Source organism: Epinephelus fuscoguttatus, linkage group LG16 (assembly GCF_011397635.1).
Source record: "Epinephelus fuscoguttatus linkage group LG16, E.fuscoguttatus.final_Chr_v1".
Lineage (NCBI taxonomy): Eukaryota > Metazoa > Chordata > Actinopteri > Perciformes > Serranidae > Epinephelus > Epinephelus fuscoguttatus.
In genome coordinates this window covers 30,402,933-30,415,717 of record NC_064767.1, presented here as the reverse complement: position 1 = coordinate 30,415,717, position 12,785 = coordinate 30,402,933, and the positions used below count along the sequence as shown (strand labels likewise).

The 12,785-nt window shown below is 40.0% G+C and overlaps 2 protein-coding genes across 2 annotated transcripts; both read left to right on the top strand.

The window, feature by feature from the left end:
- Positions 1-1,899: 1,899 nt before the first annotated feature.
- Positions 1,900-3,118, top strand: atoh7 (atonal bHLH transcription factor 7). Its single transcript, XM_049600590.1, has one exon. The coding sequence runs from the start codon at positions 2,220-2,222 to the stop codon at positions 2,649-2,651; it is 432 nt and encodes a 143-aa protein (XP_049456547.1). The 5' UTR covers positions 1,900-2,219; the 3' UTR covers positions 2,652-3,118.
- Positions 3,119-6,631: 3,513 nt separating this feature from the next.
- On the top strand, positions 6,632-12,740 carry pkd2l1 (polycystic kidney disease 2-like 1). The gene is made up of 15 exons (XM_049600899.1): positions 6,632-6,973; positions 7,349-7,462; positions 8,253-8,380; positions 8,500-8,753; positions 8,840-9,064; positions 9,149-9,377; positions 9,470-9,640; positions 9,735-9,916; positions 10,011-10,131; positions 10,218-10,316; positions 10,408-10,529; positions 10,613-10,730; positions 10,849-10,982; positions 11,119-11,260; positions 11,736-12,740. Exons 1-15 carry the CDS (start codon positions 6,700-6,702, stop codon positions 11,853-11,855), a joined length of 2,433 nt encoding a protein of 810 aa, XP_049456856.1. The 5' UTR covers positions 6,632-6,699; the 3' UTR covers positions 11,856-12,740.
- The last annotated feature ends 45 nt before the right edge of the window (positions 12,741-12,785 follow it).

Below are 12,785 nucleotides of genomic sequence, written 5' to 3'. Positions count from 1 at the left end.
GGAGAGCTGGATTTATAAGGGTACACGTTTCATACCGAGCAGACGGGTCACTCCTCGGTTGTGACATATGGCTTTTGACAGAGAGCATGGCTCAGCCACCGGTGCTCAGACAAGCCAATCATGTGAGATTCTGCGGAAGACACGGAAGGAAGGGGCCACGTCTCAGACGAGGCCCTCAGACAAGACAAGCAGCAGCTGGCAAACTACATCAATCTGTAATCAATGAACCAACTGGTAGATGGGATTATATGCCTAATTGCACAGCTAACCAGTCCATCCCAAAATGACCAGACAGCATCAGCTTGTGTTTATGACCCAATACCAGAGACGGGCATTATTCTCGGCCTCTGACAGCGATTAATCATTCATAACCTGCCTCTACACCCAAGCTTTGAGTTTGACAGTCCACAGGAGCTGACAAAGGATGACACCAGAATATAAAGCAACATTCAGATCCTTTGCTAAGTAAAAGTACCATTACTGTAGTGTAAGTGTACTCAACTACAAGTTTATGTCTTGCTCTTACATTGTATTGAGTTACAAGTGCATAAGTATTACTCAAAATGTGTGTAAGTATCAAAAGTACTCATTATGATGACTCTTCACAGTGCAAAACTGCCACATATTATCTTAATTTTGATTGTGTGTCAACAGTCAACAGTGTGTTTGAGTGTGTGTTTGTAAAGGAGGACCCTGCTCACATCCATCCTCCTGAATTACACAATTCAATGTCAGCAGATGGGGAGGACAGACAGACAAATTATTCTGTCTGTCTCATTTTTCTCGGACCACCACACAGATCAATTATTTATTTCACATGTGGTCCCGGGTACATAAGGAACATTAATGCATCCCACATACTGTGATTCATTAGGACCAGACACGGCACTGATAAACAACCTGTCACACTAATGTACTTCTGATATATAAAGGAGAATTTCATATTTCACCTGCTCGCAAACTGCTCCCCAAAAACTGAGATGGCACAGTAATCTGTGAACCATCTTGGCCCATATTGTTTGAGAGCCATAATCCCCTGATGTGCTACTCAAATCCCTCAGGTTACAGGCCACACTTCCACTTCTGTTGCCTCAGGCTAATCTCAGATTATGGTTATTATCACATGGAGACCAGTTACATGAGAAGTGAAAGGGCATTTCTTGAAGGGTTTATGTAATTTAACATAACCTAATGGATTGAAAGCCCAGGTAATCCCGAAGATTTCATATCTAACTCAGAAATAAATTAAATACTAAATTGTGATGCCTTCAGATTTATCTCTGAAACATGGCATCTTAATATAACTATAACCAAGTCACAAATGTATTAAAACTTTCATACAAAAAAGTTACATTTTAGAAGCAAAAAAGTATTAACTAGTAAAATACTGATTAAGAAATAGGACACTATTTATTATCGTACAATGCGGTAACATACTCCTTGTTTTCATGAGTAAAATTTGAGTATAGTGAATTTAAAATAAAATTTAAAAAAAATCAGGAACATTTGTGTAGTTTTTTTAATTTACTAATACCTGACAGCATATGTCAATATTCTGTTTGATCAAATCTTAATTAAGAATGTAATCCTTAAATGTTAATTGCTGGGTTTTTGGTGATTTGGGACATATCCAGAAACTTTAAAAGTTTGTTTGCACCATCAGCTGTGGTGAGTTGTGCTACCAGATGGTGGACTTTTGGTGTTTGTGACACATGGCTCTGAGTGAAGCCACGGCCAGATCGCCCAGCCCAAGATAATTGGAATTTCATTAAGGTTTTGTTTGTGTGTGAGTGTGTGTGTGTGTGCTGAGTGTGCATATATACGTCTGTGTGTGTGTGTGTGTGTGTGTGTGTGTGTGTGTGTGTGTGTGTGTGTGTTGAGAGTGGGTGTTTATGAGTCATGGGTGTGTTTCTCTATATGCAATATTGAGGATGGAAGGGGGGGGCATGGACTCCACCTGCTGCCACCTGTTCATCTGCTCCATCTTATAAAAGCTGCACCCTCACTGTCTCCAGGATCACAGACACCTTGGACTCTTCTCTGTCCACTATCTGGAGTTACAAATATCAGACACAAAGGACACACAGCCAGGCTGTGACACCGAGGAGACCTTTGAGAAACCCTGAAGCTGAAACTGGAAACCTGATCAATCTGTTGACTCGGAGCTGAGTCTTTCTGACCTGAGGACATACAGCGGTTTGATTCTTCCACCAACAATCATGAAGTCTCGGCGACCCAGCTGCACTGACTCGGGATCCGAGTCCTCGGAACCAGACTCCAAGAGCCCGGAGAAATATGAGACTGCCACGAGGCGACGGATGGCTGCAAATGCCAGAGAGAGGAAGAGGATGCAGGGCTTGAACACAGCCTTTGATCGATTACGTAAAGTGGTCCCCCAGTGGGGCCAGGACAAGAAACTGTCCAAGTATGAAACCCTGCAGATGGCCCTCAGCTACATCATGGCCCTCAACCGGATCCTGACAGACGCCAGGAGACACACTGCTCCTCACAGGCAGTGGCTGGACCTGCAATTTGACTGCGTGCAGCCTGAGAACTACCCCTGCCTCATGAGGTACGACTCTCCCACTGAACAGGACTACATCCACTCTTCCTTCTCCTATCAGTTCGATGGCCATCAGGTCCACGCCTAAACTGCTGCCATTTGGTAGATAATCAGTCATGTTGTTGGATGTGAGTGACAATGTGAATATTCCTCCTACAATCCAGGAGACAGTAAATACATTTGTATTGCATTATTTTCTTTTATATTTATTTAGTTTGTGTATGACAATCAGAAAGGCTTCTATTTCAGTGTGAAGTCTTTTTTTTATTTTTGCTAGTCACCCAGCATTGTTGAGCATCTTTTTGTTCAAAGTATAGCAATGACAGAAATGTAGAGTCGTTACAATGACCACTAGATTGTACTGACGATACAGGTGTATTTTGTTATCATGTACTGACGATACAGGTGTATTTTGTTATCAGTTATGTTGACCCGGCCCTAAAATGTTGTGCAATGTTCAATGGATTCTGAGAAAATCATTGTTGTCTTAGGTAAAATCGATATGAAATATTTTGTCAAAGTGTTGAGTTGAAAAATAGATGTTATTTTTCACATGCAGACCTCTATTTTGTTGAACTATACTTTTTTAATAGAAAATAAAACCTATTTTGTATGAAAAAACCTTTCTCCTGTTCTTTATTTTTCATCTTGAGCTGATTATAAGAGTGAAATGTGGGATTTTAAAAATATTGCAATAAAAAAGTTTGTTCCTTACTAACAATTTTACTTTTGCATCCTCAAAAACATTTATATCGTCAAAATATAACCCTAAAATTCTAATAATCCATTCACACATTTTACTGCATATGCATCATTTTCTCATTTCTATAAAAAAACTTGTTGCTATTATTAGAAAGCTCTGGTATTTTAGCCCTCATAATCTCACTTTGTTTCCTTTGTGTGGTGCCAAAACAAGGGTTGTCGAGGAGAACAACTAATTTACGGCACATCCTTTGTGTTGTGTGTGTCATGTTCTCAGCAGGAGTAATGGCAGGTCACGTCTGCTGCTCGGCCTCGCTCCGCACCCTGGGGAATAAACCATCCTTTTGTCCTGGGCTCCTGGGCTCTGAGATAAGACACTTTTACGTCAGTGGGGAACAAAAAAATAAACATTTAAAATAGACTCATGTTGGGGAGGGTTGTACAATTATTTAACCATTTTATTGGTGAATCCTCTCTTTGGAGTTTTAAAGTATTAAACTGATTTGATTCTGCTCCAGGACAGGCGAGTGTAAGTCTTCACAAACCAGGATGCTAAATGATCTGCAACTGGCTGTTGTTGAAGCCACAGCGCTACAGATTTAAATGGCAATCGTCAGCCACTAACAAGGGATTGTTACAGTTTTGAAAAAGTTTGAATGGTGGCACAAGCCACAGCAAATTAAGGAAGCCTGTGTGCCAGATCCTGCCACGGCTTCAGAGGGGGAGCAGAAATTAAACTCTATTGTGTGGTAATGGCTGCGTGTAATCACTCTGTTCACAGCCACTGAAGCATGAATGGCCATAGCTGGACCCAAACTCTATCTGCATTAAGTATAAGACATCTACAGCAGTGCATTAACTGTACCGTCCAACTGCTAATATACATCATATTAACCTAGACAGCCCAGAACATTTATATACACATGTAATAGGTGTTGCAGGCTTGCTGGGTTGGTAGAGAAGACCAGTAGAGGAGGTGCCAAACTCTGTTACAGATGGTCATAATGATTCAAATGCCATGTTGAATGTTTGCATTCTTAATAAACGCTTTCTGACAGTTGGCGTGTTAAAAATTGAATAGATGGCAGAGTCAAAAGTGCGTAATGGTAACGAGGCGGAGACCATCAGTGACACTGCAATTATGGTCCTCATTAATTCAGTCACAAGCTGCAAACAGTTGGCGACAGAATTTATCATTGACATGCAATTAATTGATTTCCTCAACAGAGGCACATTATTGGATGAGATGTTAATCAATAGTGACAACAATGTGCTCAGCATGGAAGTAACTGAGAGGGCAAAACAGATTAAACTGTCTTTTAGCTGCTGAATTATTCAGCCTTCATACACCGCAGGATGTTCTCTGTTATAAGACATTTACTGCAAATTAACTATTATAGAGAGAGAACTTTATAATTGATTTCATAATTTCAGCTTCTCACTGCCAATTTGATGTTTTTATTATATTTTGTTTTTTTAGGTGATTTCATTTCACTCTACCAAATGCATTGCCTACTGCAGTGATACTCAACATATGACCTGCAGGCCAGTAAGGCATCGAACTGATTTACAATGGAATTTTGTTTAACTTTGAATGCAAATAAGGTGCCGGGCTGCATAAAAAAGCATCAAAATAGAGCTTTCTTATCAAAAACAAAGTCCAAGAAGAGGATCCCCCAGAACCCGGCTAAACCCCACATCTCAAAAACAAAAGTTACCCCTGTGTACACCTGATGGGCCTGCTCTGACTGGATTTGCCCCTTGACAAAGATGAGTGAGGACAGCAACATCGAAAGGTTGAAAACAGACATCATTTATTATACCAGAGGGGCCGGGTCATTGTTTTGCAAGTCACACATAAGCCTCAAGTCTTTGCACTCAGGTCCTAAGTCAAGACAAGAAAGTCCAAAGTCAAGTCCCAATTCCTAAATTTTGAGTCCTAATCAATTCATAACTTCACAAAATAATGAATGCTTCTTAAAATATGTATTTATTTGATAAAACAAGTTTGTTGGAAGTTTGAGGTCTCAGTCGGTGATTTTTGACCCGCATATTATGAGTACTGGAGTTCCTTTTTTGTTGCCAAAGCTTTCGTATCAATTTTTCCGACTGGAGTTCAGTAATGTAACGTTAGTGCTTCATGGTTTTCTCCTGCATCTTTACTGGACGCTGTCTGATTTGTTCAAACAAAGTGGATCATCTGGGAAATTAAGTGTGGACTTGATGGAAATTGAGTTACCATTAATTGATTCAGGAAATTAATTGATTCATCTAACACTTTTTAAATAACATGCTTTTTATTTTTTGGCCTTGGGGGAAGATTTAAAGTATTTTCAAGTCAAAAGACTCAAGTCTAAATGAAGCCATGAGTCACTGGTGTTTAAGTCCAAGTTGAGTTGCAGGTCTCAAATCTGATTTGAGTCCAAGTCATGTGACCTGAGTCCACACCTTTGATATAGAGTGCTGCAGGGATGTTGTTTTTCTGTGGACTGACGCTGAAATCAGTGTCGCCCTGGTTCCTTTGTCAAAAAGCCAATGTGACTTTTCCATTGGATTCTAGTTACAGCAGAATGTACGCTCTGTGGCAAACAAAAGTTTATGATATTTACATATTTTGTTCAGCAAAATAATCTTCACAGATGAACACCACTTTTATGAATTTTGAATCGTAAGTGCAATCATCAGAAGTAAAAAGCTAACGTTATGCTATAGGTGAACTACACCACAGTTGCATGACTTTACATCACTGCCAGGATGAGTCTGTAAAGCCATGTTTGCCATGACGACATTATGTAGTTTCATTTAGCCACTTGTTAGGAACCATCTTATTTAAGACATGTAGAAGTTTCACAAGCAGGGTATTTACTGTTGTATTGTATGTTGTAGAACAAAACTTGACAATTTCTTAAGGTTGTGTTAACCCAGACCTTATTTAAGATATCTAAGCAAAAATCCATTAAAAAATCATTGACTTCAAGGCAAGGGAACCAGGAGTGCTAAAATGCTAACACATTTCAGTGTTTTAGGACTCTTTCCATGTACACACTATATACTAATACATATTATTCATGTTTGCTTATTAACTGGCCCCAGGATTATTATTTCTCCCTGAACAAATTGAAGTTAAATATGATGTATTGGTGTGAACCTTGCTGAGGTGTCCACGAAAAACAGGTCACAAGTACGTCAGTGTTGTCTTTGTACAATACCTACCATTTTATCACCTCAGTGTATTTTAACCGGGTCTCAATCTCAAGACTACAAAATCTCCAGCAGAGGATCGGCAGCTCCTCCCTCAACAAAGCTTATGTCATCCCCTCTTTAAAACCATCCCTCCCGCAGGTGTTCAAAAGCTGGCTGCACTGCTCTGCTTCACTCTCCTCTCCAGTCTAAACACTGGCAGTCCACACACAGACACACAGGTGTCCGACAGCATGAAGTGCCTGAACAACCGGGCTGACAGCCACCTGACCGGGCAGGTAGAGTTGGACAGTGTGGGCAACGGAGCCTGGGTGAACCATGGCTACTGTGGCTCCCCTCCACCCCTGCCCCGAGCTGTCAGCACCATCTACAACCCACAGCCCCTCTTCCAGGGCTCCATGGACAGCATATACAAACTGGACAGCCCCGGGCCATTTCCAGAGGAGCCACCATCCACTGACCAAAGCCTGGTGAAAAAACAAAGAGGCTGCTGCTCTTTTATCAAAGGTAGGAACTCATTCAGCTGAGTTTACAACTGTGTTTCTGCCATTAATGACATTTGTACAACAGGTTTAATGAGTATGGATGATACCTACACAAGATCTTGACAAAACCATTTATCTCACTGAAACCTTTCTTTGGTTCTGGTCCTGTCTGGGCCACTAAAAAATATCAGTTGATTCAACTGATATTTTTTTAACCTAGAGTTTCTGTGGATCATCTTGTTGACGAATCAGTATAGGTCTTTAATAGAACCCAATTAACTTATTTCAACCCAGTATTAAAGTCGACACACCCTCTGCATGAAAGGTATTTAAACAGTCTCAACTCTGTCAATAATTCTGCATCATTATGACATAAAATACCGTGATTCGTTTGTAGGTTTCTGGGGCACAACACTGACTGAAAACACCTCAAACAACAGGGAGCTGTTTGTACGAACCACGCTACGGGAGTTAATTGTTTATCTGGTGTTCCTGTTGGATATATGCCTCCGTAAGTACTCTACTCTCCCAAGGATGTCTATTCCTGGCACTTGTAGTTGTTGAAAATCATGTTTCGTACCCTGGTCAAATAGTATTTGCAAGTAATTCTTGGCCCTTCTCTTGCATGCAGCATAACACAGTAGTGTTTGTTTAGCAATATTTATATGCTTTTACGCATCTAATGACCTAAGATGAGACAGAGGGGACAGTGTATTTTTAACGAAGTGAATTGCAGATTTTGTTTGGTGTTCCTGTATTTATTTATCCTGTGTACACTGTGTATATTTCAGTCATCTGATCACTTGTTGCAGTGCTCAGTGTTTGACAGGGTGTTACAGTTTAGAGCACTTTAGGCTGTTGATTTATCATTGAAAGCTCCCTCCCTGCATTAATACTTAGAACAAATGCCCCCCCATCCCTCTGCCTAAGCCATTGTCCAGCTGAGCATTAGGAGTGAAAGGGACATGGGCACTGCTCCCTTGCTTTTTAGCGATAAGAGCATTTGGCGTCGTCCATTGTTGCTTTGTCTGGGTTAGATTTACATTGTTTGATGAGGCTATTTGAGTCAAGCCAGCGTGCTCTCTCTTCAAACAAATGATGGCCTCTAATCTGGATCCATTTGACGACAGCAACATAAACACAGCTTGTTGTTTAAGAGTCTTCAATGAGGCTGTGCGTGTCGGTTTCTGGGTTGTCTTATCTTGGACTGCTGAAAGGAGAAACATTTAGGGCTGAGCCTGAGCAAAGCCTGATAGGAATAGACGATTGGGCGTTAACAATGTGATTGCGTTGTCTTTCAGTGACGTATGGTATGACCAGCTCGAGCACCTACTACTACACTAAAGCCATGACGGACCTGTTTGTGAATACAGCCGGTGAGAGTGGGGTTAGGTTTCAGTCTATTAGCACCATGGCCGACTTCTGGACTGTGAGTTTTCCTCAGTATTTATTTCCTCCATGTTTGCCACAGTGAGAAATCACTTAGAAATAAGAATAGGAAATTTCTTCTGAATTCACACCACATCCAATCTCTCTTTATTTGAACAGTATGCTCAGGGCCCATTGCTGGATGGACTCTACTGGACTAAGTGGTACAATAACCAGTCACTGGACAGCGGAAACCAGTCCTTCATCTACTACGAGAACATGCTGCTGGGAGTCCCCAGAATGAGGCAGATCAAGATCGTGAACAACTCCTGCAAGGTCCACAACGACTTTCAAGAAGAGATCATAGGGTGTTATGATGTTTACAATGACAAGAAGGAGGATGACCTCAGCTTCGGTCTCATCAACGGCACTGCGTAAGCCACGCAGTGTTTTTTTCCTTCCAGGGTTACTTTGGGTGTGCAGTTACAGAAATATCACAAAACTTATTCTTCCTTTGCAGCTGGACCTACCACACAGAGAAGGAAGTCAAAGGTTCCTCTCACTGGGGCTTGCTGACCACATACAGTGGAGCGGGATACTACCAAGACCTGAGTCTCACCAAAGAGGAGAGTGCCAACACCCTGAAGGAACTGGTGGACAACCTGTGGCTTGACCGAGGAACCAGAGCAGTCTTCGTTGACTTCTCCACTTACAATGCAAACATCAACATGTTCTGTGTCATCAGGTAAAGAGCACTATTGACAATGCCAGCTTTACCCATTGGTTGATACCCATTCAATGGTTAACCAAAGTTTTACTGCTATTTCAGGTTGCTGGCTGAATTCCCAGCAACTGGTGGGGCGATCCCTTCCTACCAGATAAGAACAGTCAAACTGATCCGCTACATCACCTACTGGGATTTCTTCATCCTCGGCTGTGAGATGGTCTTCTGTTTATTCATCATCTATTATGTGGTGGAGGAGATTCTTGAGCTGCGAATACACAAGCTCTCCTATTTCAAAAGCATCTGGAACATACTGGATATTGTTGTCATAATGGTAAGCAAATGTCAGTCTTATTTGACTCAAACAAGTCATTTTCTCTCTGATTGTGCTTTGAATCCAAGAAGTAAAATTATTCTCCTTCCCAGCTCGCTATCGTTGCCATTGTATTCAATATTTTCCGAACCATCAAAGTGGACAACTTGCTTGGCAAACTTCTGGAACACCCTGGTATCTACGCTGATTTTGAATTTCTGGCCTTCTGGCAAACACAGTACAACAACATGAATGCAGTGAACTTGTTCTTTGCATGGATCAAGGTAAAGTATTGACATCTTTTACTCTGACACATTGCTTCTGAAAATTGCCGGTCTCTACTGTCATCCTGAAAATTGTTTTCTTCTCGTCCTTTAGATTTTCAAGTACATTAGTTTTAACAAGACCATGACTCAACTGTCCTCAACACTGGGTCGATGTGCTAAAGATATCTTGGGTTTCGCCATCATGTTCTTCATCGTATTCTTTGCCTATGCCCAACTTGGATACTTGCTCTTTGGGACAGAGGTTGAATCTTTCAGCACCTTCATCAAGTGCATGTAAGAAGTGTTCAAAAGAGCGTCTCAGCAGGGAATATTTAAATACCAAGCCTGAACATAAATGAATCAATCGTTTTATTGTTTCTTTCTCCAGCTTCACACAGTTCAGGATTATTCTTGGGGACTTTGATTATGATGCCATCGACCGTGCGAATAGAGTTCTTGGGCCAATCTACTTTCTCACCTATGTGTTCTTTGTTTTCTTTGTTCTACTGGTGAGTCACTCTGCTACACAAAATGTTTGATTTGAGAAGGGTAAAGATGAGCCTTCTCATTATCTCTCTATGTATCTGTCCCCCAGAACATGTTTCTGGCCATCATAAATGACACATATTCTGAGGTTAAGGAGGAGCTCTCATCCCAACAAGATGAGCTACAGATTACTGACATCATCAAACAGGTAAATGCAATCAGATTCATGGAAATATAAATACATCTATGGAAAAAGATTTACAAGAGTTACGAACAAATGATTCTCTCTTGTAATGCAGAGCTATATGAAGACATTTACGAAGTTGAAACTCAAAAAGGAGAAAATATCAGATGTTCAGAAAGCACTACGATCTGGATCTGGAGAAATTGAATTCAAGGACTTCAGAGAAACTCTGAAAGAGTGAGTGACAAAAAAAATCAAGTGACGAGTATATGCTAACTTAAGTATCAAATTTAACCTTCACCGCTCTGATAATCTTATAGGATGGGACATGCTGATCATGAAATTTCTGCGGCCTTCTCACGGTTTGACCGTGATGGGAACCAAATTCTAGACGAAGGCGAACAAGAGAGGATGAAGATTGAGCTGGAGGAAAAGAGGGTATGTGTGATATTCTACATAGTTTGACTTATTTATTTTACCTGACAAGTAATAAAAGACATTTGTAAGAACAAATACAAAAGGCATTTTGTGTCTATGGTTTTCCCATTTTTGTCAGGATGCTCTTTGCGCTGAACTCAACAATCTTGGAATGAATTATGAGAAAGAATTACTAGAGAAGCCTCCTGTAACATCAAATGAGCAGAGGAACCACTCCAGTCACACCTTAACGGATCGGGAACAGTTTCTGAGGTGGGTTAGTTTTCTCTTTTAACCTGTGAAATGTCTTTAATTTTCTCGTCCTCAAACAAGAGAAATGCATTTCATTACAATGGACATTAAGTAAAAAAAAACAAAACACTGAATTACCTTTCTCTCACAATGAAAGACTGGCCAGACAGGTTCTCCACCTTGAAAGCTCTGTGGCAGGCATCACATCCAGGATTGATTTGATTATGGAGAAACTGGGATTACAAGAAAAAGCTAAAGGGAACGAAATGGCAAGGAAACTGACTGTGACCAGTGATGATGTGAGTATGGAAATAGGTTACTAAGATATTCATAAACCTTGTTGTATTCAATGAATGCTTTATTTTTCAATGGAAGACTATACCATGAGGAAACTTTGCTTTACAAACATTTAAGATACACAATGCAGGGTTTCCCTAAATGCAATATATACTCATTCAGAAGTAAATCCTCTAAATCATCACTTGTGACCCACTAGAAGTGTGCGGCGGTGTTTCCATCTGCAGTGCCCACTGCCTGTATTGTCTTATTTTCTGTGTTCGAGATGTTTATGGGTGTGTAAACCGACAGTGCTCAGGTAAGTTGGGGTTTAAGAAAGTATATTAAAACTATGTAACAACTGTGCTACTAATAATGTCACAGGGGCAGTAATATGAGGGAAATGTCTAATATTTTCTTACTTTAGAAAATGAGACTTGACTCTTAGTTTTATTCTAATGAATACAAAATGTTTAATTTTTGATTTCCCCTATCCAGAGTGATGACACTGCCTCAGATGGGGGCATCCTGGTTTGTGTGGACAGGGGGACGAAGGCTGAGACGTCATCAAGGAGACCAGCAGTTCGCACCAACTCCACATATGACTGTCATATGTGATTAACCTCTGAGAAACAGAGTCATGGGTTATCTGGAAGTCAGCTGACACGAGGATAAACGAGTCGCATGTCAACAATGTTCTGTGCATCACAAGTTTCCAAAGTCTGTTCAATAAACAATTCTTCAGGTAGAAAACCACAAGTAGGCGCTCAGATCAAACTACAGACGGTATGACAGCAATATCGTGCACTTTGCTTTAACTACTCATTTATTACAGCTACTCATTTCATGGAAATATGTAAATACTGTATAAATAAATTCTGAAAATTGATGCTTACTAGGTAACTGCACTAGAGCTTTAATAAAACAAACTGGTTCAAGTTTAAGCTCAGATATGTAGAAGACTACAATGTATGTTGTAGATGAGCACTGAATGTAAATCTACATATTAGTAGTGTTGTGTAATATACATTTATTTCAACAGTAGGTTAGGAAAATAAAGTTACGCAACATAATCCGATGTAACATCTGAATGAATGCTTACTTTGTTTTAGTAATGTGATGTTTATGAATGTTCAAGTTCTATTACAGTTGTTTAAAAATCATCAGCGCCCTGACTTGCTTGCAGTTTAGTATGTCTATAAAATAATTCCCTAATTATGTTTATGGAATCCATGGTACAATAATTATTGATCACCTCAAAATATATTTAAATTAAATACAGAATAATTGGATCTGTGACCTATTATCCCAGTGGACAAGATGTTTTTTTTGTTGTTGTTGTTTTTAAAAAAAAAAAACAAACAAAAAACATTTGGTGATCTTAATTCAGGTTTCATACATCCCACCATAACTGCAAAACAAAAAAGTTTTTGAGCAAATGTATATAAAATACATGCTGCCTAGTGTATTTAACTTTCAGATGGTACAAATGTCAGAATCTCAGTTTAATAACTGTTACATATGTTATATATTGTGTCTGGTAGAGTT

What these genes read in the sequence shown, in the direction of transcription:
- atoh7 (XM_049600590.1), top strand. Translation starts at nt 2,220, where the DNA reads ATGAAGTCTCGGCGACCCAGCTGCACTGACTCGGGATCCGAGTCCTCG.
- pkd2l1 (XM_049600899.1), top strand. Translation starts at nt 6,700, where the DNA reads ATGAAGTGCCTGAACAACCGGGCTGACAGCCACCTGACCGGGCAGGTA. An exon ending in CTGCTGCTCTTTTATCAAAG is followed by an intron (nt 6,974 to 7,348) that starts GTAGGAACTCAT and finishes ATTCGTTTGTAG; the next exon opens with GTTTCTGGGGCACAACACTG. An exon ending in TGTTCTTTGCATGGATCAAG is followed by an intron (nt 9,641 to 9,734) that starts GTAAAGTATTGA and finishes CTCGTCCTTTAG; the next exon opens with ATTTTCAAGTACATTAGTTT.